General features: G+C 52.6%; 1 protein-coding gene and 1 long non-coding RNA gene across 3 annotated transcripts; both read left to right on the top strand.

Moving 5' to 3' along the window:
- Positions 1-770: 770 nt before the first annotated feature.
- LOC123732469 (tRNA (cytosine(34)-C(5))-methyltransferase, mitochondrial) lies at positions 771-23,226 on the top strand. Of its 2 annotated transcripts, none has more exons than XM_045711654.1 (6): positions 771-1,027; positions 1,187-1,290; positions 4,885-5,294; positions 8,645-8,799; positions 19,342-19,472; positions 21,822-23,226. In XM_045711654.1, exons 1-6 carry the CDS (start codon positions 872-874, stop codon positions 22,093-22,095), a joined length of 1,230 nt encoding a protein of 409 aa, XP_045567610.1. In that variant the 5' UTR covers positions 771-871; the 3' UTR covers positions 22,096-23,226. The 2 variants fall into 2 exon arrangements, with proteins under 2 accessions (XP_045567610.1, XP_045567609.1); XM_045711653.1 differs by having other exon boundaries at positions 786-1,081.
- LOC123732471 (uncharacterized) lies at positions 5,644-7,230 on the top strand. Its single transcript, XR_006763170.1, has 3 exons — positions 5,644-5,884; positions 7,025-7,089; positions 7,169-7,230. It is a non-coding gene; the product is annotated as an uncharacterized lncRNA (long non-coding RNA).
- Positions 23,227-23,845: the final 619 nt, after the last annotated feature.

Below are 23,845 nucleotides of genomic sequence, written 5' to 3'. Positions count from 1 at the left end.
TTGTCTAGCCCTGGACCAGAGCCACTCTTCTGTCTGTCCTTTGTCTAGCTCTGGTCCAGAGTGTTGCTAAGTCCACCGTTTCTACACTGCATCGAGACTGACCCCGTTTCTACACTACATGTATCATGTCCATTTATTGTATGACTGTAGGCCACACCTTACCATGTGAATGTAGCTTGTATATTTCCATAACAATGCTTTAGTCACACAGCTACGTTCTTGGGATTTCATAGTCACATTTTCTACCTTGTAAATTTTTGTTATGAAATTCTAATAAATGCGTATATGATTTGTACCCTTGTCTCTATTCCTAACTGTTTTGGCCTCCACAATCATCCGACATCAACCCAATTTGGGATGAGTCGGACCGCAGAGTGAAGGAAAAGCAGCCGACAAGTGCTCAGCATATGTGGGAACTCCCTTCAAGACTGTTGGAAAAGCATTCCAGGTGAAGCTGGTTGAGAGAATGCCAAAAGTGTGCAAAGCTGTCATCAGGGCAAAGGGTGACTACTTTGAAGAATCTCAAATCTCAAATATAAAATATATTTTCATTTAACACTTTTTTTTGGTTACTACATGATTCCATATGTGTTATTTCATAGTTTTGATGTCTTCACTATTATTCTACAATGTAGAAAATAGTAAAAAATAAAGAAAAGACCCTGAATGAGGTGTATATGATTTGTACCCGTATCTATTCCAAAGTCTTTGGGTCTCAATTTTGCTTGATGTTAGGAGGGGAACTGAGTTTAAAACAGCCAAGGAGAAGGGGGACATTTATAAGAGACGGACGTGTCTAAAGGAAAACACTTACTAGAAATCGGTCATTTAACCGTTTGCTTAAATCGATGAATTCGGATTAATTTATGAAATGTTTAGACGTTTAGTCTCGGGAGATGTATTTATTCTACAGCGGAGACTTTCTCAGTCGTTGAAATGTCTGAGATTACTGTCGTGCAACTCCGTTATCGGTTCCGACCGTGGACAGGACCTGTCGAGAGAGGAGCGAACTGTTCCGACCGAACGGGTAAAGTTGGATCATACGAATACACGTATAGGACCAGCAGACGATACGTTTCTGGTATTAACGATGACAAACTGTTGGTTATTTGATCAACTAAATGAGTTATACTCTATCAGCCATCCATCCTGTTTGAATCTAGACGTGTTCCTCTCCAACTCACAGGTTCCTTCCCGACCCGAGAAACAGAAGCGGGTGTGTAAAGTCATATTGGACCGTTTTGACCAACAGTACGGCCAGGAACTTGGCCCCCTATGGCCGTCTGCAAGGTATGTCAGCGTTCACCTCGTCCTCTTAATCGTTTTTCTACAGTATTACGTGTCAATTACAATATTATAAATCGTTTTATTACTCTGAACTTAAATCGGATGAGAACTCTGTTTCCTAAATGGCACCGTATTCCCTATAGGTCCTGGTCTAACGTTGTGCGCTATACCTTTATTTAACTAGTCAGTTAAGAACAAATTCTTATTTTCAATGACGGCCTAGGAACAGTGGGTTAACTGTCTTGTTCAGGGGCAGAACGACAGATGTGTACCTTGTCAGCTCGGGGATTTAAACCATCAACCTTTCGGCTAACTTGTCCAACGCTCTAACCACTAGGCTACCCTGCCGCCTACATACAGTGCATTCTGGAAGTATTCAGACCTCATTGACTTTTTCCCCCTCACATTTTGTTATGTTACAACCTTATTCTAAAATGGCTCATCGATCTACACACAATACCCTATAATGACAAAACAAACCGGTTTAGACAGTTTTGCAAATGCATTTTTTTTTTTTATTAAAACAACTGAAATATCACATTTACATAAGTATTCAGACCCTTTACTCAGTACTTCTGTTGAAGCACCTTTGGCAGCGATTACAGCCTCGAGTCTTCTTGGGTATGATGCTACAAGCTTGGCACATCTGTATTTGGGGAGTTTCTCCCATTCTTCTCTGCAGATCCTCTCAAGCTCTGTCAGGTTGGATGTGGAGCGTCGCTGCACAGCTATTTTCAGGTCTCTCCAGAGATGTTCGATCGGGTTCAAGTCTGGGCTCTGGCTGGGCCACTGAAGGACATTCAGAGACTTGTCCCGAAGCCACTCCTGCTTTGTCTTGGCTGTGTGCTTAGGGTTGTTGTCCTGTTGGAAGGTGAACCTTCACCCCAGTCTGAGGTCCTGAGCGCCCTGCAGCAGGTTTTCATCAAGGATCTCTCTGTACTTTGCTCCGTTCATCTTTCCCTCGATCCTGACTAGTCTCCCAGTCCCTGCCCGCTGAAAAACATCCCAAAGCATGATGCTGCCACCACCATGCTTCACCGTAGGGATGGAACCAGGTTTCCTCCAGACTTGGCACGCTTGGCATTCAGGCCGAAGAGTTGAATCTTGATTTCATCAAACCAGGGAATCTTGTCTGAGAGTCTTCTCGGTGCCTTTGGGTAAACTCCAAGCGGGTTGTCATGTACCTTTTACTGAGGAATGGCTTCTGTCTGGCCACTCTACCAGAAATGCCTGATTGGTGGAGTGCTGCAGAGATGGTTGTCCTTCTGAAAGGTTCTCCCATCGCCACAGAGGAACTCTGGAGCTCTGTTAGAGTGACCATCGGGTTCTTGGTCACCTCCCTGACAAAGGGAAAAGGTGCTGTTGAACCCTGGGTGGTGGCAGTATGGAGTGATGCTCAGCCTCTCCTCCTGTCTCCTACAGGGCTGTGCTGTTGAACCCTGGGTGTTGGCAGTATGGAGTGATACTCAGCCTCTCCTCCTGTCTCCTACAGGGCTGTGTTGTTGAACCCTGGGTGTTGGCAGTATGGAGTGATGCTCAGCCTCTCCTCCTCTCCTCCTGTCTCCTACAGGGCTGTGCTGTTGAACCCTGGGTGTTGGCAGTATGGAGTGATGCTCAGCCTCTCCTCCTCTTCTCCTACAGGGCTGTGCTGTTGAACCCTGGGTGTTGGCAGTATGGAGTGATGCTCAGCCTCTTCTCCTCTCCTCCTGTCTCCTACAGGGCTGTGCTGTTGAACCCTGGGTGTTGGCAGTATGGAGTGATGCTCAGCCTCTCCTCCTCTTCTCCTACAGGGCTGTGCTGTTGAACCCTGGGTGTTGGCAGTATGGAGTGATGCTCAGCCTCTCCTCCTCTTCTCCTACAGGGCTGTGCTGTTGAACCCTGGGTGTTGGCAGTATGGAGTGATGCTCAGCCTCTCCTCCTCTTCTCCTACAGGGCTGTGTTGTTGAACCCTGGGTGTTGGCAGTATGGAGTGATGCTCAGCCTCTTCTCTTCTCCTGTCTCCTACAGGGCTGTGTTGTTGAACCCTGGGTGTTGGCAGTATGGAGTGATGCTCAGCCTCTTCTCCTCTCCTCCTGTCTCCTACAGGGCTGTGCTGTTGAACCCTGGGTGTTGGCAGTATGGAGTGATGCTCAGCCTCTCCTCCTCTTCTCCTACAGGGCTGTGCTGTTGAACCCTGGGTGTTGGCAGTATGGAGTGATGCTCAGCCTCTTCTCCTCTCCTCCTGTCTCCTACAGGGCTGTGCTGTTGAACCCTGGGTGTTGGCAGTATGGAGTGATGCTCAGCCTCTCCTCCTCTTCTCCTACAGGGCTGTGCTGTTGAACCCTGGGTGTTGGCAGTATGGAGTGATGCTCAGCCTCTCCTCCTCTTCTCCTACAGGGCTGTGCTGTTGAACCCTGGGTGTTGGCAGTATGGAGTGATGCTCAGCCTCTTCTCCTCTCCTCCTACAGGGCTGTGCTGTTGAACCCTGGGTGTTGGCAGTATGGAGTGATGCTCAGCCTCTTCTCCTCTCCTCCTACAGGGCTGTGCTGTTGAACCCTGGGTGTTGGCAGTATGGAGTGATGCTCAGCCTCTTCTCCTCTTCTCCTGTCTCCTACAGGGCTGTGCTGTTGAACCCTGGGTGTTGGCAGTATGGAGTGATGCTCAGCCTCTCCTCCTGTCTCCTACAGGGCTGTGCTGTTGAACCCTGGGTGTTGGCAGTATGGAGTGATGCTCAGCCTCTTCTCCTGTCTCCTACAGGGCTGTGTTGTTGAACCCTGGGTGTTGGCAGTATGGAGTGATGCTCAGCCTCTTCTCCTCTCCTCCTACAGGGCTGTGCTGTTGAACCCTGGGTGTTGGCAGTATGGAGTGATGCTCAGCCTCTCCTCCTGTCTCCTACAGGGCTGTGCTGTTGAACCCTGGGTGTTGGCAGTATGGAGTGATGCTCAGCCTCTTCTCCTGTCTCCTACAGGGCTGTGCTGTTGAACCCTGGGTGTTGGCAGTATGGAGTGATGCTCAGCCTCTTCTCCTCTTCTCCTGTCTCCTACAGGGCTGTGCTGTTGAACCCTGGGTGCTGGCAGTATGGAGTGATGCTCAGCCTCTCCTCCTCTTCTCCTACAGGGCTGTGCTGTTGAACCCTGGGTGTTGGCAGTATGGAGTGATGCTCAGCCTCTTCTCCTGTCTCCTACAGGGCTGTGCTGTTGAACCCTGGGTGTTGGCAGTATGGAGTGATGCTCAGCCTCTCCTCCTCTTCTCCTACAGGGCTGTGCTGTTGAACCCTGGGTGTTGGCAGTATGGAGTGATGCTCAGCCTCTTCTCCTGTCTCCTACAGGGCTGTGCTGTTGAACCCTGGGTGTTGGCAGTATGGAGTGATGCTCAGCCTCTCCTCCTCTTCTCCTACAGGGCTGTGCTGTTGAACCCTGGGTGTTGGCAGTATGGAGTGATGCTCAGCCTCTTCTCCTGTCTCCTACAGGGCTGTGCTGTTGAACCCTGGGTGTTGGCAGTATGGAGTGATGCTCAGCCTCTCCTCCTCTTCTCCTACAGGGCTGTGCTGTTGAACCCTGGGTGTTGGCAGTATGGAGTGATGCTCAGCCTCTTCTCCTCTCCTCCTGTCTCCTACAGGGCTGTGCTGTTGAACCCTGGGTGTTGGCAGTATGGAGTGATGCTCAACCGCTTTACCGCTGTGTCAGACGTCAAACAACGCCTCCAAGGGCAAGGCTTCATCAGCCTACTGCCCCACACAGACCTGCCTCACCCTCCCTCTCCCACCCAGCCTCACCCTCCCTCTCCCACCCAGCCTCACCCCGGTCCTCCTCCTCTTCCTCCCTCCCTGCAGTGTTTCATCCACCCTTCCCCTGTGCGTTACCCCTCTCCTCCTCACCGCCAGGGCCAGCTGAAAGCCTACTACCTGCTGAACGCTGCCTCCCTGCTGCCTGTCTTAGCCCTGGGGGTACAGGAGGGGGACAGGGTCCTGGATCTCTGCTCTGCTCCTGGAGGGAAAGCCTTGGCTATACTACAGACTGCTGACCCAGGTCAGGGTGTAGGGGTTAGGGTGTAGGGGTCAGGGTGTAGAGGCCTTGGCTATACTACAGACTGCTGACCCAGGTCAGGGTTAGGGTGTAGGGGCTAAGGGTGTAGGGGTTAGGGTGTAGGGGCCTTGGCTATACTACAGACTGCTGACCCAGGTCAGGGTCAGGGTGTAGGGGTTAGGGTGTAGGGGTTAGGGTGGAGAGGCCTTGGCTATACTACAGACTGCTGACCCAGGTCAGGGTTAGGGGTCAGGGTGTAGGGGTTAGGGTGTAGAGGCCTTGGCTATACTACAGACTGCTGACCCAGGTCAGGGTGTAGGGGCTAAGGGGTTAGGGTGTAGGGGTTAGGGTGTAGGGGTTAGGGTGTAGAGGCCTTGGCTATACTACAGACTGCTGACCCAGGTCAGGGTGTAGGGGTTAGGGTGTAGGGGTCAGGGTGTAGAGGCCTTGGCTATACTACAGACTGCTGACCCAGGTCAGGGTTAGGGGTTAGGGGTCAGGGTGTAGGGGTTAGGGTGTAGAGGCCTTGGCTATACTACAGACTGCTGACCCAGGTCAGGACATGGTTAGGGTGTAGGGGTTAGGGTGTAGGGGTTAGGGTGTAGAGGCCTTGGCTATACTACAGCCTTGGCTATACTAAGGGGTTAGGGTGGAGGGGTTAAGGGGTTAGGGTGTAGGGGCTAGGGTGGAGGGTTAGGGTGGAGGGATTAGGGTGTGGGGGATAGGGTGGAGGGGTTAGGGTGTGGGGTTAGGGTGGAGGGGTTAGGGTGTAGGGGCTAGGGTGTAGGGGCTAAAGGGGTTAGGGTGTAGGGGCTAGGGTGGAGGGGTTAGGGTGGAGGGTTAGGGTGTGGGGGATAGGGTGGAGGGGTTAGGGTGTGGGGGTTAGGGTGGAGGGGTTAGGGTGTGGGGGTTAGGGTGGAGGGGTTAGGGTGTAGGGGCTAGGGTGTAGGGGCTAAAGGGGTTAGGGTGTAGGGGCTAGGGTGGAGGGGTTAGGGTGGAGGGATTAGGGTGTGGGGGATAGGGTGGAGGGGTTAGGGTGTGGGGTTAGGGTGGAGGGGTTAGGGTGGAGGGTTAGGGTGGAGGGGTTAGGGTGTAGGGGTTAGGGTGTAGGGGCTAAAGGGGTTAGGGTGTAGGGGCTAAAGGGATTAGGGTGTAGGGGCTAAAGGGATTAGGGTGTAGAGGTTTAGGGTGTAGGGGTTAAGGGGTTAGGGTGTAGGGGTTAAGGGGTTAGGGTGTAGAGGCTAAAGGGGTTAGGGTGTAGGGGATAAGGGGTTAGGGTGTAGGGGATAAGGGGTTAGGGTGTAGAGGCTAAAGGGGTTAGGGCGTAGAGGCTAAAGGGGTTAGGGCGTAGGGGTTAAGGGATTAGGCGTAGGGGCTAAGGGGTTAGGGTGTAGGGGTTAGGGTGTAGGGGTTAAGGGTGTAGGGGTTAGGGTGTAGGGGTTAAGGGGTTAGGGCGTAGGGGTTAAGGCGTAGGGGTTAAGGGTGTAGGGGTTAAGGGTGTAGGGGTTAAGGGTGTAGGGGTTAAGGGTGTAGGGGTTAAAGGGTAAGGGGTTAGGGTGTAGGGGTTAAGGGGTTAGGGTGTAGAGGCTAAAGGGGTTAGGGTGTAGGGGCTAAGGGGTTAGGGTGTAGGGGCTAAGGGGTTAGGGTGTAGGGGCTAAGGGGTTAGGGTGTAGGGGCTAAGGGGTTAGGGTGTAGCGGCTAAGGGGTTAGGGTGTAGGGGTTAGGGTGTAGAGGCCTTGGCTATACTACAGACTGCTGACCCAGGTCAGGGTTAGGGTGTAGGGGTCAGGGTGGAGAGGTTAGGGGTTAGGGTGTAGGGGCTATGGGGTTAGGGTGTAGCGGCTAAGGGGTTAGGGTGTAGGGGTTAGGGTGTAGAGGCCTTGGCTATACTACAGACTGCTGACCCAGGTCAGGACATGGTTAGGGTGTAGGGGTTAGGGTGGAGAGGTTAGGGTGTAGGGGTTAGGGTGGAGGGGTTAAGGGGTTAGGGTGGAGGGGTTAAGGGGTTAGGGTGGAGGGGTTAAGGGGTTAGGGTGTAGGGGCTAGGGTGGAGGGGTTAGGGTGGAGGGATTAGGGTGTGGGGGATAGGGTGGAGGGGTTAGGGTGTGGGGGTTAGGGTGGAGGGGTTAGGGTGTAGAGGCTAGGGTGTAGGGGCTAAAGGGGTTAGGGTGTAGGGGCTAGGGTGGAGGGGGTTAGGGTGGAGGGATTAGGGTGTGGGGGATAGGGTGGAGGGGTTAGGGTGTGGGGGTTAGGGTGGAGGGGTTAGGGTGTAGGGGGCTAGGGTGTAGGGGCTAAAGGGGTTAGGGTGTAGGGGCTAGGGTGGAGGGGTTAGGGTGGAGGGATTAGGGTGTGGGGGATAGGGTGGAGGGGTTAGGGTGTGGGGGTTAGGGTGTGGGGGTTAGGGTGGAGGGGTTAGGGTGTAGGGGTTAGGGTGTAGGGGCTAAAGGGGTTAGGGTGTAGGGGCTAAAGGGATTAGGGTGTAGGGGCTAAAGGGATTAGGGTGTAGAGGTTTAGGGTGTAGGGGTTAAGGGGTTAGGGTGTAGAGGCTAAAGGGGTTAGGGTGTAGGGGATAAGGGGTTAGGGTGTAGGGGATAAGGGGTTAGGGTGTAGAGGCTAAAGGGGTTAGGGTGTAGGGGTTAGGGTGTAGGGGCTAAAGGGGTTAGGGTGTAGGGGCTAAAGGGTTAGGGTGTAGGGGTTAAGGGGTTAGGGTGTAGGGGCTAAAGGGGTTAGGGTGTAGAGGCTAAAGGGGTTAGGGTGTAGAGGCTAAAGGGGTTAGGGTGTAGAGGCTAAAGGGGTTAGGGCGTAGGGGTTAAGGGGTTAGGGCGTAGGGGCTAAGGGGTTAGGGTGTAGGGGTTAAGGGTGTAGGGGTTAGGGTGTAGGGGTTAAGGGTTAGGGCGTAGGGGTTAAGGGTGTAGGGGTTAAGGGTGTAGGGGTTAAGGGTGTAGGGGTTAAGGGTGTAGGGGTTAAGGGTGTAGGGGTTAAGGGTGTAGGGGTTAAAGGGTAAGGGGTTAGGGTGTAGGGGTTAGGGTGTAGGGGTTAAGGGGTTAGGGTGTAGAGGCTAAAGGGGTTAGGGTGTAGGGGCTAAGGGGTTAGGGTGTAGAGGCTAAAGGGGTTAGGGTGTCGAGGATAAAGGGGTTAGGGTGTAGGGGCTAAGGGGTTAGGGTGTAGAGGCTAAAGGGGTTAGGGTGTCGAGGATAAAGGGGTTAGGGTGTAGGGGTTAAGGTGTAGGGTTAAGGGGTTAGGGTGTAGGGGTTAGGGTGTAAGGGTTAGGGTGTAGGGGTTAGGGTGTAGGGGTTAGGGTGTAGGGGTTAAAGGGTTGTATTGCTACAGTCTTATCTTCCGTTGTGTTCCAGCTCTGTTGTGTTGTAATGAAATGGACCCACACCGACGTGATTGGCTGGCCAAAACCCTGGAATCCTTCATCCCCCAATCGCTGAGCAGCACTGTCACCGTGTCCAATCAGGATGGACGTCTCTTTGGGCAGAGTGAAGCCGGAATGTATGACAAGGTGAGGGAAGAAAACAGATATTTATTTTTTTCTTCTCGTTATCCTGCGTCGAAGACACAAGGTCTCCATCTCAGTTTGTCGTGCATCCTATCTCCTTACCTGCTTCCTTCTCAACCGTATTGGAGGAGAAGGTCCAAGCTCCCTCCTTCAGACCGGTTTATCCAATGGGGTTTAAGAAGAGGCTAGGAGACAGGCTGCAAGGAGTCGTGGATTGAGGAAGAGTCATGTTAAACAGTTTTTCATTCCTCTGAAGTGAGCGTCCTCCAACTTGCAGTTCCAACAGGGGGAGTTCTTGTTCCTCTGAACGGTCATCAAATCAAATCCCATTTTATTGGTCACATACACCTGTTTAGCAGATGTTATTGCGCGTGTAGCGAAATGCTTGTAAATAACACAACAGCTCAGATCAGTTTAAAGACTCACTTCGGCTATTTTGGACGTTTCCTGTTGAAAAACAATGTCCCAGTATGGATACAGTAATGTACTCACACACAAGGGTACCATTTTGTTTTCGTTTGCGAAAATAACAAGTGAAAACTTCATGGTGTAGGCCATTCAAGGCGGTCTGAGGCACTGCATCTTCGTGCTAGAGGCGTCACTACAGACCCTGGTTCGATCCCGGGCTGTATCACAACCCGGCCGTGATCTGGAGTCCCGTAGGGCCAGCGTCGTCCGTGTTTGGCGAGGGGGGGTAGGCCGTCATTGTGAATAACAGTTAGTTCTTAACGGATTTGTCTGGTTAAATATGCAGTCCTCATTCTGCTCTGTATTGCAGTCCTCATTCTGCTCTGTATTGCAGTCCTCATTCTGCTCTGTATTGCAGTCCTCATTCTGCTCTGTATTGCAGTCCTCATTCTGCTCTGTATTGCAGTCCTCATTCTGCTCTGTATTGCAGTCCTCATTCTGCTCTGTATTACAGTCCTCATTCTGCTCTGTATTACAGTCCTCATTCTGCTCTGTATTACAGTCCTCATTCTGCTCTGTATTACAGTCCTCATTCTGCTCTGTATTACAGTCCTCATTCTGCTCTGTATGCAGTCCTCATTCTGCTCTGTATTGCAGTCCTCATTCTGCTCTGTATACAGTCCTCATTCTATATTACAGTCCTCATTCTGCTCTGTATACAGTCCTCATTCTGCTCTGTATTGCAGTCCTCATTCTGCTCTGTATTACAGTCCTCATTCTGTATTACAGTCCTCATTCTGCTCTGTATTGCAGTCCTCATTCTGCTCTGTATTGCAGTCCTCATTCGGCTTTGTATACAGTCCTCATTCTGCTCTGTATTGCAGTCCTCATTCTGCTCTGTATTACAGTCCTCATTCTGCTCTGTATACAGTCCTCATTCTGCTCTGTATTGCAGTCCTCATTCTGCTCTGTATTGCAGTCCTCATTCTGCTCTGTATTGCAGTCCTCATTCTGCTCTGTATTGCAGTCCTCATTCTGCTCTGTATTGCAGTCCTCATTCTGCTCTGTATTGCAGTCCTCATTCTGCTCTGTATTACAGTCCTCATTCTGCTCTGTATTGCAGTCCTCATTCTGCTTTGTATCGCAGTCCTCATTCTGCTCTGTATCACAGTCCTCATTCTGCTCTGTATTACAGTCCTCATTCTGCTCTGTATTGCAGTCCTCATTCTGCTCTGTATTGCAGTCCTCATTCTGCTCTGTATACAGTCCTCATTCTGTATTACAGTCCTCATTCTGCTCTGTATTGCAGTCCTCATTCTGCTCTGTATTACAGTCCTCATTCTGCTCTGTATACAGTCCTCATTCTGTATTACAGTCCTCATTCTGCTCTGTATACAGTCCTCATTCTGCTCTGTATTGCAGTCCTCATTCTGCTCTGTATTACAGTCCTCATTCTGCTCTGTATACAGTCCTCATTCTGTATTACAGTCCTCATTCTGCTCTGTATTGCAGTCCTCATTCTGCTCTGTATTGCAGTCCTCATTCTGCTCTGTATTGCAGTCCTCATTCTGCTCTGTATTACAGTCCTCATTCTGCTCTGTATACAGTCCTCATTCTTCTCTGTATACAGTCCTCATTCTGCTCTGTATACAGTCCTCATTCTGTATTGCAGTCCTCATTCTGCTCTGTATTACAGTCCTCATTCTGTTCTGTATGGCAGTCCTCATTCTGCTCTGTATGACAGTCCTCATTCTGCTCTGTATTACAGTCCTCATTCTGCTCTGTATTACAGTCCTCATTCTGCTCTGTATTGCAGTCCTCATTCTGCTCTGTATTACAGTCCTCATTCTGCTCTGTATTGCAGTCCTCATTCTGCTCTGTATTGCAGTCCTCATTCTGCTCTGTATTGCAGTCCTCATTCTGCATGCAGAGTCTCAATTGACTGGGGGTTTTTGTCCCATTTTGTCAATTTTTGTGGAGTACAGATTTCACAACCATAGAGGGCAAAGCATATTTACCAGATCCTAATTGGGAGGTCGAGTTTTATGTTCCTTTCGATGACATAGAAGATGGTTCACAGGCTTTTTATTTACCCTTTATTTAACTAGTCAGTTATGAACAAATTCTTATTTACAATGACGGCCTAGGAACAGTGGGGTTAACTGCCTTGTTCAGGGGCAGAATAACAGATTTTGTACCTTGTCAGCTCAGGGATTCGATCTAGCAACCTTTCGGTTAACTAGTCCAACGCTCTAACCACTAGGCTACCTGCCTCTACACTCTAACCACTAGGCTACCTGCCTCCTCTACACTCTAACCACTAGGCTACCTGCCTCCTCTACACTCTAACCACTAGGCTACCTGCCTCCTCTACACTCTAACCACTAGGCTACCTGCCGCCTCTACACTCTAACCACTAGGCTACCTACCCCCTCTACACTCTAACCACTAGGCTACCTGCCTCCTCTACACTCTAACCACTAGGCTACCTGCCTCTACACTCTAACCACTAGGCTACCTGCCTCCTCTCCACTCTAACCACTAGGCTACCAGCCACCTCTACACTCTAACCACTAGGCTACCTGCCTCCTCTACACTCTAACCACTAGGCTACCTGCCTCCTCTACACTCTAACCACTAGGCTACCTGCCTCCTCTACACTCTAACCACTAGGCTACCTGCCTCCTCTACACTCTAACCACTAGGCTGCCTGCCACCTCTACACTCTAACCACTAGGCTACCTGCCTCCTCTCCACTCTAACCACTAGGCTACCTGCCTCCTCTACACTCTAACCACTAGGCTACCTGCCACCTCTACACTCTAACCACTAGGCTACCTGCCTCCTCTACACTCTAACCACTAGGCTACCTGCCTCTACACTCTAACCACTAGGCTACCTGCCTCCTCTCCACTCTAACCACTAGGCTACCAGCCACCTTTACACTCTAACCACTAGGCTGCCTGCCACCTCTACACTCTAACCACTAGGCTACCTGCCGCCCCTACACTCTAACCACTAGGCTACCTGCCTCCTCTACACTCTAACCACTAGGCTACCTACCCCCTCTACACTCTAACCACTAGGCTACCTGCCTCCTCTACACTCTAACCACTAGGCTACCTGCCTCCTCTACACTCTAACCACTAGGCTACCTGCCTCCTCTACACTCTAACCACTAGGCTACCTGCCTCCTCTACTCTCTAACCACTAGGCTACCTGCCTCCTCTACACTCTAACCACTAGGCTACCTGCCTCCTCTACACTCTAACCACTAGGCTACCTGCCTCCTCTCCACTCTAACCACTAGGCTACCTGCCTCCTCTCCACTCTAACCACTAGGCTACCTGCCTCCTCTACACTCTAACCACTAGGCTACCTGCCGCCCCTACACTCTAACCACTAGGCTACCTGCCTCCTCTACACTCTAACCACTAGGCTACCTGCCTCCTCTACACTCTAACCACTAGGCTACCTGCCTCCTCTACACTCTAACCACTAGGCTACCTGCCTCCTCTACACTCTAACCACTAGGCTACCTGCCTCCTCTACACTCTAACCACTAGGCTACCTGCCTCCTCTACACTCTAACCACTAGGCTACCTGCCTCCTCTACACTCTAACCACTAGGCTACCTGCCTCCTCTACACTCTAACCACTAGGCTACCTGCCACCTCTACACTCTAACCACTAGGCTACCTGCCTCCTCTACACTCTAACCACTAGGCTACCTGCCTCCTCTCCACTCTAACCACTAGGCTACCTGCCGCCTCTACACTCTAACCACTAGGCTACCTGCCTCCTCTACACTCTAACCACTAGGCTACCTGCCTCCCCTCCACTCTAACCACTAGGCTACCTGCCTCCTCTACACTCTAACCACTAGGCTACCTACCCCTCTACACTCTAACCACTAGGCTACCTGCCTCCTCTACACTCTAACCACTAGGCTACCTGCCTCCTCTACACTCTAACCACTAGGCTACCTGCCTCCTCTACACTCTAACCACTAGGCTACCTGCCTCCTCTACACTCTAACCACTAGGCTACCTGCCTCTACACTCTAACCACTAGGCTACCTGCCTCCTCTACTCTCTAACCACTAGGCTACCTGCCTCCTCTACACTCTAACCACTAGGCTACCTGCCTCCTCTACACTCTAACCACTAGGCTACCTGCCTCCTCTCCACTCTAACCACTAGGCTACCTGCCTCCCCTCCACTCTAACCACTAGGCTACCTGCCTCTCCACTCTAACCACTAGGCTACCTGCCTCCTCTGCACTCTAACCACTAGGCTACCTGCCGCTACACTCTAACCACTAGGCTACCTGCTGCCTCTACACTCTAACCACTAGGCTACCTGCCCCCTCTACACTCTAACCACTAGGCTACCTGCCGCTACACTCTAACCACTAGGCTACCTGCCTCCTCTACACTCTAACCACTAGGCTACCTGCCTCCTCTACACTCTAACCACTAGGCTACCTGCCTCTACACACTAACCACTAGGCTACCTGCCTCCTCTACACTCTAACCACTAGGCTACCTGCCTCCTCTACACTCTAACCACTAGGCTACCTGCCTCCTCTACACTCTAACCACTAGGCTACCTGCCTCCTCTACACTCTAACCACTAGGCTACCTGCCTCCTCTACACTCTAACCACTAGGCTACCTGCCTCCTCTACACTCTAACCACTAGGCTACCTACCTCCTCTACACTCTAACCACTAGGCTACCTGCCTCCTCTACACTCTAACCACTAGGCTACCTGCCTCCTCTACACTCTAACCACTAGGCTACCTGCCTCCTCTACACTCTAACCACTAGGCTACCTGCCTCTACACACATAACCACTAGGCTACCTGCCTCCTCTACACTCTAACCACTAGGCTACCTGCCTCCTCTACACTCTAACCACTAGGCTACCTGCCTCCTCCACACTCTAACCACTAGGCTACCTGCCTCCTCTACACTCTAACCACTAGGCTACCTGCCTCCTCTACACTCTAACCACTAGGCTACCTGCCTCCTCTACACTCTAACCACTAGGCTACCTGCCTCCTCTACACTCTAACCACTAGGCTACCTGCCTCCTCTACACTCTAACCACTAGGCTACCTACCGCCTCTACACTCTAACCACTAGGCTACCTGCCTCCTCTACACTCTAACCACTAGGCTACCTGCCTCCTCTCCACTCTAACCACTAGGCTACCTACCGCCTCTACACTCTAACCACTAGGCTACCTGCCACCTCTACACTCTAACCACTAGGCTACCTGCCCCCTCTACACTCTAACCACTAGGCTACCTGCCTCCTCTACACTCTAACCACTAGGCTACCTGCCTCCTCTACACTCTAACCACTAGGCTACCTGCCTCCTCTACACTCTAACCACTAGGCTACCTGCCGCTACACTCTAACCACTAGGCTACCTGCCTCCTCTACACTCTAACCACTAGGCTACCTGCCTCCTCTACACTCTAACCACTAGGCTACCTGCCTCCTCTACACTCTAACCACTAGGCTACCTGCCTCCTCTACACTCTAACCACTAGGCTACCTGCCTCTACACTCTAACCACTAGGCTACCTGCCTCCTCTACACTCTAACCACTAGGCTACCTGCCGCCTCTACACTCTAACCACTAGGCTACCTGCCTCCTCTACACTCTAACCACTAGGCTACCTGCCTCCTCTACACTCTAACCACTAGGCTACCTGCCTCCTCTACACTCTAACCACTAGGCTACCTGCCTCCTCTACACTCTAACCACTAGGCTACCTGCCTCCTCTACACTCTAACCACTAGGCTACCTGCCTCTACACTCTAACCACTAGGCTACCTGCCTCCTCTACACTCTAACCACTAGGCTACCTGCCGCTACACTCTAACCACTAGGCTACCTGCCTCCTCTACACTCTAACCACTAGGCTACCTGCCTCCTCTACACTCTAACCACTAGGCTACCTGCCGCCTCTACACTCTAACCACTAGGCTACCTGCCTCCTCTACACTCTAACCACTAGGCTACCTGCCTCCTCTACACTCTAACCACTAGGCTACCTGCCTCCTCAACACTCTAACCACTAGGCTACCTGCCTCCTCTACACTCTAACCACTAGGCTACCTGCCACCTCTACACTCTAACCACTAGGCTACCTGCCTCCTCTACACTCTAACCACTAGGCTACCTGCCTCCTCTACACTCTAACCACTAGGCTACCTGCCGCCCCTACACTCTAACCACTAGGCTACCTGCCTCCTCTACACTCTAACCACTAGGCTACCTGCCTCCTCTACACTCTAACCACTAGGCTACCTGCCTCCTCCACACTCTAACCACTAGGCTACCTGCCTCCTCTACACTCTAACCACTAGGCTACCTACCCCCTCTACACTCTAACCACTAGGCTACCTGCCGCCTCTACACTCTAACCACTAGGCTACCTGCCTCCTCTACACTCTAACCACTAGGCTACCTGCCTCTACACTCTAACCACTAGGCTACCTGCCTCTACACTCTAACCACTAGGCTACCTGCCTCCTCTACACTCTAACCACTAGGCTACCTGCCTCCTCTACACTCTAACCACTAGGCTACCTGCCTCCTCTACACTCTAACCACTAGGCTACCTGCCTCTACACTCTAACCACTAGGCTACCTGCCTCCTCTACACTCTAACCACTAGGCTACCTGCCGCCTCTACACTCTAACCACTAGGCTACCTGCCTCCTCTACACTCTAACCACTAGGCTACCTGCCTCCTCTACACTCTAACCACTAGGCTACCTGCCGCCTCTACACTCTAACCACTAGGCTACCTGCCTCCTCTACACTCTAACCACTAGGCTACCTGCCTCCTCTACACTCTAACCACTAGGATACCTGCCTCCTCTACACTCTAACCACTAGGCTACCTGCCCCTCTACACTCTAACCACTAGGCTACCTGCCTCCTCTACACTCTAACCACTAGGCTACCTGCCTCCTCTACACTCTAACCACTAGGCTACCTGCCTCCTCTACACTCTAACCACTAGGCTACCTGCCTCCTCTACACTCTAACCACTAGGCTACCTGCCTCCTCTACACTCTAACCACTAGGCTACCTGCCTCCTCTACACTCTAACCACTAGGCTACCTGCCTCCTCTACACTCTAACCACTAGGCTACCTGCCTCCTCTACACTCTAACCACTAGGCTACCTGCCACCTCTACACTCTAACCACTAGGCTACCTGCCTCCTCTACACTCTAACCACTAGGCTACCTGCCTCCCCCTTGTGGAAGCTTCCTGGTTGATGTTTATGTCGAGGTATAATTCTTTGTGTGCTCTTCCTCTCCCCCTGCTTCTCTTCCTCTCTCCCCCTGCTTCTCTTCCTCTCTCCCCCTGCTTCTCTTCCTCTCTCCCCCTGCTTCTCTTCCTCTCTCCCCTGCTTCTCTTCCTCTCTCCCCCTGCTTCTCTTCCTCTCTCCCCCGCCTCTCTTCCTCTCACCCTGCTTCTCTTCCTCTCTCCCCCTGCTTCTCTTCCTCTCTCCCCTGCTTCTCTTCCTCTCTCCCCTGCTTCTCTTCCTCTCTCCCCCTGCTTCTCTTCCTCTCCCCCTGCTTCTCTTCCTCTCTCCCCTGCTTCTCTTCCTCTCTCCCCCCGCCTCTCTTCCTCTCACCCTGCTTCTCTTCCTCTCTCCCCTGCTTCTCTTCCTCTCTCTCCTGCTTCTCTTCCTCTCCCCCTGCTTCTCTTCCTCTCTCCCCCTGCTTCTCTTCCTCTCCCCCTGCCTCTCTTCCTCCCTCCCTGTGCTTCTCTTCCTCTCTCCCCCTGCTTCTCTTCCTCTCTCCCCCTGCTTCTCTTCCTCTCTCCCCCTGCTTCTCTTCCTCTCTCCCCTGCTCTCTTCCTCTCTCCCCTGCTTCTCTTCCTCTCCCCCTGCTTCTCCTCCTCTCTCCCCCTGCCTCTCTTCCTCTCTCCCCCTGCTTCTCTTCCTCTCTCCCCCTGCTTCTCCTCCTCTCTCCCCTGCTTCTCCTCCTCTCTCCCCCTGCTTCTCTTCCTCTCTCCCCTGCTTCTCTTCCTCTCCCCCTGCTTCTCTTCCTCTCTCCCCCTGCCTCTCTTCCTCTCTCGTCCTGCTTCTCTTCCTCTCTCGCCCTGCTTCTCTTCCTCTCTCCCCCTGCTTCTCTTCCTCTCTCCCCGCCTCTCTTCCTCTCTCCCCCTGCTTCTCTTCCTCTCCCCCTGCTTCTCTTCCTCTCTCCCCCTGCTTCTCTTCCTCTCTCCCCCTGCCTCTTCCTCTCCCCCCTGCTTCTCTTCCTCTCTCCCCGCCTCTCTTCCTCTCACCCCCTGCTTCTCTTCCTCTCTCCCCCTGCTTCTCTTCCTCTCTCCCCTGCTTCTCTTCCTCTCTCCCCCTGCTTCTCTTCCTCTCTCCCCCTGCTTCTCTTCCTCTCTCCCCTGCTTCTCTTCCTCTCTCTCCTGCTTCTCTTCCTCTCTCCCCTGCCTCTCTTCCTCTCTCCCCTGCCTCTTCCTCTCGCCCCGCCCTGCCTCTCTCTCTAATCTCCTCTCCCACAGAGGGCTATAGGATTAGCTCTTGTTCTCCTCTGTGGCACTCATTAGCGCCGTCTCCCTGACTGGAGAGGCCCCGTGAAGGAGAGGAGCCCACGTCTCTACCCGCCGGAGGAAAACCCATCCTATCTCATCCCCCCTCAGCAGCTAGCTTCACACGTCACTTAGCATCACACAGAGACTCTAAATTACACTCATCCTCTCTCTCCTCTGTTCTCCTCTCTCCTCTCCTCTCTGTTGTCTCCTCTCTATTCTCCTCTCTGTCCTCTCTCCTCTCCTCTCTGCTCTGTTCTCTCCTCTGTTCTCTCTGTTCTCTCCTCTGTTCTCCTCTCTCCTCTCCTCTCTGTTGTCTCCTCTCTATTCTCCTCTCTGTTCTCTCCTCTCCTCTGTTCTCTCCTCTCCTCTCTGTTCTCTCCTCTCCTCTCTGTTCTCTCCTCTCTGCTCTGTTCTCTCCTCTCTGTTCTCTCCTCTCTGCTCTGTTCTCTCCTCTCCTCTCTGTTCTCTCCTCTCCTCTCTGTTCTCTCCTCTCCTCTCTGTTCTCTCCTCTCCTCTCTGTTCTCTCCTCTCCTCTGTTCTCTCCTCTCCTCTCTGTTCTCTCCTCTGTTCTCTCCTCTGTTCTCCTCTCTCCTCTCCTCTGTTCTCCTCTCTCCTCTCCTCTGTTCTCTCCTCTCCTCTGTTCTCTCCTCTCCTCTGTTCTCTCCTCTTCTCTGTTGTCTCCTCTCTGTTGTCTCTTCTCTGTTGTCTCCTCTCTGTTCTCCTCTCTCCTCTCTGTTCTCCTCTCTCCTCTCTATTCTCCTCTCTGTCTTCTCCTCTCTATTCTCCTCTCTGTCCTCTCCTCTTGTCCTCTCCTCTCTGTCCTCTCCTCTCTGTCCTCTCCTCTCTGTCCTCTCCTCTCTATTCTCCTCTCTGTCCTCTCCTCTCTGTTCTCTCCTCTCTGTCCTCTCCTCTCCTCTCTGTCCTCTCCTCTGTTCTCTCCTCTCCTCTGTTCTCTCCTCTCCTCTGTTCTCTCCTCTCTGTCGTCTCCTCTCTGTCGTCTCCTCTCTGTTGTCTCCTCTTTGTCGTCTCCTCTCTGTCGTCTCCTCTCTGTCGTCTCCTCTCTGTCGTCTCCTCTCTGTCCTCTCCTCTCCTCTCTGTCCTCTCCTCTCTGTCGTCTCCTCTCTGTCCTCTCCTCTCTGTTCTCTCCTCTCCTCTGTTCTCTCCTCTCCTCTCTGTTCTCTCCTCTCCTCTGTTCTCTCCTCTCCTCTGTTCTCTCCTCTCTGTTCTCTCCTCTTCTCTGTTCTCTCCTCTCCTCTGTCCTCTCCTCTCTGTCCTCTCCTCTCTGCTCTTGAAACAGGAAAGGGCTGGATGGATGGAGGGACTAGAGACCATGAGACTGGGGATCTTTCCTGTGTTGTGTCATTAGTGTTCTTCATTGAATTAGAATACTAGTCATTTGAATAGTTCTCTCTCCTTTATCTCTGTCCCTCTTCTCTCTCTCTCTCTCCTCCTCCATCTTCTCTCTGTCCCCCTCTCTGTCCCTCTCTCTCTCTCTCTCTCTCTCTCCTCTCCTCCTCCCTCTCTCCCTCTCCTCTCCTCCTCCCTCCCTCCCAGGTGCTGCTGGATGCTCCTTGTTCTAATGATCGCAGCTGGCTGTTCTCCTGTGGAACAGGAGGGGATCAGGAAGGAGCTGTGAGGCTGAGGGACAGGGCCAGGCTGCCCACACTACAGACACAGCTGCTCAGGTATGAATTCATGCTGTAATATTCCATTACCAAACCAGCTCGGCAATATACAGACACACCTGGCCCACGTACAGACACACCTGGCCCACGTACAGACACACCTGGCCCACGTACAGATACACCTGGCCCACGTACAGACACACCTGGCCCACGTACAGATACACCTGGCCTAACGCACAGAGACACCTGGCCTAACGCACAGACACACCTGGCCTAACGCACAGATACACCTGGCCCACGTACAGACACACCTGGCCCACGTACAGACACACCTGGCCCACGTACAGATACACCTGGCCTAACGCACAGAGACACCTGGCCTAACGCACAGACACACCTGGCCTAACGCACAGACACACCTGGCCTAACGCACAGACACACCTGGCCTAACGTACAGACACACCTGGCCCACGTACAGACACACCTGGCCCACGTACAGATACACCTGGCCTAACGCACAGAGACACCTGGCCTAACGCACAGACACACCTGGCCTAACGCACAGACACACCTGGCCCAACGCACAGACACACCTGGCCTAACGTACAGACACACCTGGCCTAACGCACAGACACACCTGGCCCAACGCACAGACACACCTGGCCTAACGCACAGACACACCTGGCCTAACGCACAGACACACCTGGCCTAACGCACAGACACACCTGGCCTAACGCACAGACACACCTGGCCTAACGCACAGACACACCTGGCCTAACGCACAGACACACCTGGCCTAACGCACAGACACACCTGGCCTACACGCACAGACACACCTGGCCTAACGTACAGACACACCTGGCCTAACGCACAGACACACCTGGCCTAACGCACAGACACACCTGGCCTAACGCACAGACACACCTGGCCTAACGCACAGACACACCTGGCCTAACGCACAGACACACCTGGCCTAACGTACAGACACACCTGGCCTAACGCACAGACATCCTGGCCTAACGCACAGACACACCTGGCCTAACGCACAGACACACCTGGCCTAACGCACAGACACACCTGGCCTAACGCACAGACACACCTGGCCTAACGCACAGACACACCTGGCCTAACGCACAGACACACCTGGCCTAACGTTACAGACACACCTGGCCTAACGCACAGACATACCTGGCCTAACGCACAGACACACCTGGCCTAACGCACAGACACACCTGGCCTAACGCACAGACACACCTGGCCTAACGCACAGACACACCTGGCCTAACGCACAGACACACCTGGCCTAACGTCACAGACACACCTGGCCTAACGCACAGACACACCTGGCCTAACGCACAGACACACCTGGCCTAACGCACAGACACACCTGGCCTAACGCACAGACACACCTGGCCTAACGCACAGAGACACCTGGCCCACGTACAGATACACCTGGCCCACGCACAGACACACCTGGCCTAACGTACAGACACACCTGGCCTAACGCACAGACACACCTGGCCTAACGCACAGACACACCTGGCCCTAACGCACAGACACACCTGGCCTAACGCACAGACACACCTGGCCTAACGCACAGACACACCTGGCCTAACGCACAGACACACCTGGCCTAACGTACAGACACACCTGGCCTAACGCACAGACACACCTGGCCTACGCGTACAGATACACCTGGCCTAACGCACAGACACACCTGGCCTAACGTACAGACACACCTGGCCTAACGTACAGATACACCTGGCCTAACGTACAGATACACCTGGCCTAACGTACAGACACACCTGGCCTAACGCACAGACACACCTGGCCTAACGTACAGACACACCTGGCCTAACGCACAGACACACCTGGCCTAACGCACAGACACACCTGGCCTAACGCACAGACACACCTGGCCTAATGCACAGACACACCTGGCCTAACGCACAGACACACCTGGCCTAACGCACAGACACACCTGGCCTAACGCACAGACACACCTGGCCTAACGTACAGACACACCTGGCCTAACGCACAGACACACCTGGCCTAACGTACAGATACACCTGGCCTAACGTACAGACACACCTGGCCTAACGTACAGACACACCTGGCCTAACGTACAGACACACCTGGCCTAACGTACAGACACACCTGGCCTAACGTACAGACACACCTGGCCCACGCACAGACACACCTGGCCTAACGCACAGACACACCTGGCCTACATTGTCCCTTTTCCACTGTGGGGTTTTACACCAGAGTTTTGTGTTCCTACTTCTGAGGCCGGAGGTGTAAATAAGTCCTGGGCCAGGCTTATGTTGACCTTTCACCTGAAAAATCAATCCACAGCCCTCTCCTCCAGCTGCTACTGATCTGTCTCATCACATCCTGTCTGTTCCCCAGGTCTGCGCTGGCTGCGGTGCGTCCAGGGGGCGTGGTCGTCTACTCCACCTGCACGCTGTCCCGCTCTGAGAACCAGGAAGTGGTGGAGGCGGTCCTAAACACCTGTCCAGGAGTGGAGCTTCAAGACCTGGAGGAGGAGCTAGCCCTCCCACTTCAGGAACACTTTACCTTCACCCCGTTAGGCCACACCCCCTCGTTAGGCCTCCTTGTGGTTCCTCAGCAGGGTCGGACCTGGGGACCCATGTTCCTGTCGCGCATCAAGAGGATTCACTGATTGGTTGGTTGGTTGATTGACTCGCTGACTTCCTGTCATGCGTCAAGAGGACTCACTGACTGGTTGATTGACTCGCTGACTTCCTGTCATGCGTCAAGAGGACTCACTGACTGGTTGATTGACTCGCTGACTTCCTGTCATGCGTCAGGAGGACTCACTGACTGGTTGATTGACTCGCTGACTTCCTGTCATGCGTCAAGAGGACTCACTGACTGGTTGATTGACTCGCTGACTTCCTGTCACACGTCAGGAGGACTCACTGACTGGTTGATTGACTCGCTGACTTCCTGTCACGCGTCAAGAGGACTCACTGACTGGTTGATTGACTCGCTGACTTCCTGTCACACGTCAGGAGGACTCACTGACTGGTTGATTGACTCGCTGACTTCCTGTCACACGTCAGGAGGACTCACTGACTGGTTGATTGACTCGCTGACTTCCTGTCATGCGTCAAGAGGACTCACTGACTGAGCATGTCAGACACAGAGGCTGGTCTTCAAGGATTCCACAATGCAACATGTTTTCATATGACGGCTACTGCTAACGAGCTAACTCTCTAGGGCTGTGTTCCAAATGGCACTCTATATAGCACACACAAGTAGTGCACTATATAGGGAATAGGGTTCTATAGGGCCCTGGTCTAAAGTAGTGGACTATATAGGGAATAGGGTTCTATAGGGCCCTGGTCTAAAGTAGTGCACTATATATAGGGAATAGGGTTCTATAGGGCCCTGGTCTAAAGTAGTGCACTATATATAGGGAATAGGGTTCTATAGGGCCCTGGTCTAAAGTAGTGCACTATATATAGGGAATAGGGTGCTATTTAGGATGCACACTTTGTTTCACATGCTCTTTTCCCATGTTCCTATCTGGCATCAATAAGACTCACTGAACTCTTAAATAAAGGTGAAATAAAATAACAAATAATCACAATGATCTCTGAATACCCACAGCAGTTATGATAGGAAGAAGGAGTGGCAGCTGCTGATTGGCTGAATACCCACAGCAGTTATGATGGGAAGAAGGAGTGGCGGCTGCTGATTGGCTGAATACCCACAGCAGTTATGATAGGAAGAAGGAGTGGCGGCTGCTGATTGGCTGAATACCCACAGCAGTTATGATAGGAAGAAGGCGGGGCAGCTGCTGATTGGCTGAATACCCACAGCAGTTATGATAGGAAGAAGGAGGGGCGGCTGCTGATTGGCTGAATACCCACAGCAGTTATGATCGGAAGAAGGAGTGGCGGCTGCTGATTGGCTGAATACCCACAGCAGTTATGATGGGAAGAAGGAGTGGCGGCTGCTGATTGGCTGAATACCCACAGCAGTTATGATAGGAAGAAGGAGTGGCGGCTGCTGATTGGCTGAATACCCACAGCAGTTATGATAGGAAGAAGGAGGGGCAGCTGCTGATTGGCTGAATACCCACAGCAGTTATGATGGGAAGAAGGAGTGGCGGCTGCTGATTGGCTGAATACCCACAGCAGTTATGATAGGAAGAAGGAGTGGCGGCTGCTGATTGGCTGAATACCCACAGCAGTTATGATAGGAAGAAGGAGGGGCAGCTGCTGATTGGCTGAATACCCACAGCAGTTATGATAGGAAGAAGGAGGGGCGGCTGCTGATTGGCTGAATACCCACAGCAGTTATGATAGGAAGAAGGAGTGGCGGCTGCTGATTGGCTGAATACCCACAGCAGTTATGATAGGAAGAAGGAGGGGCAGCTGCTGATTGGCTGAATACCCACAGCA

The sequence above is a fragment of the Salmo salar genome, unplaced genomic scaffold (assembly GCF_905237065.1).
Source record: "Salmo salar unplaced genomic scaffold, Ssal_v3.1, whole genome shotgun sequence".
NCBI lineage: Eukaryota > Metazoa > Chordata > Actinopteri > Salmoniformes > Salmonidae > Salmo > Salmo salar.
Note: the sequence above shows the minus strand (reverse complement) of the source record. Positions and strands in the feature narration are given on the sequence as shown.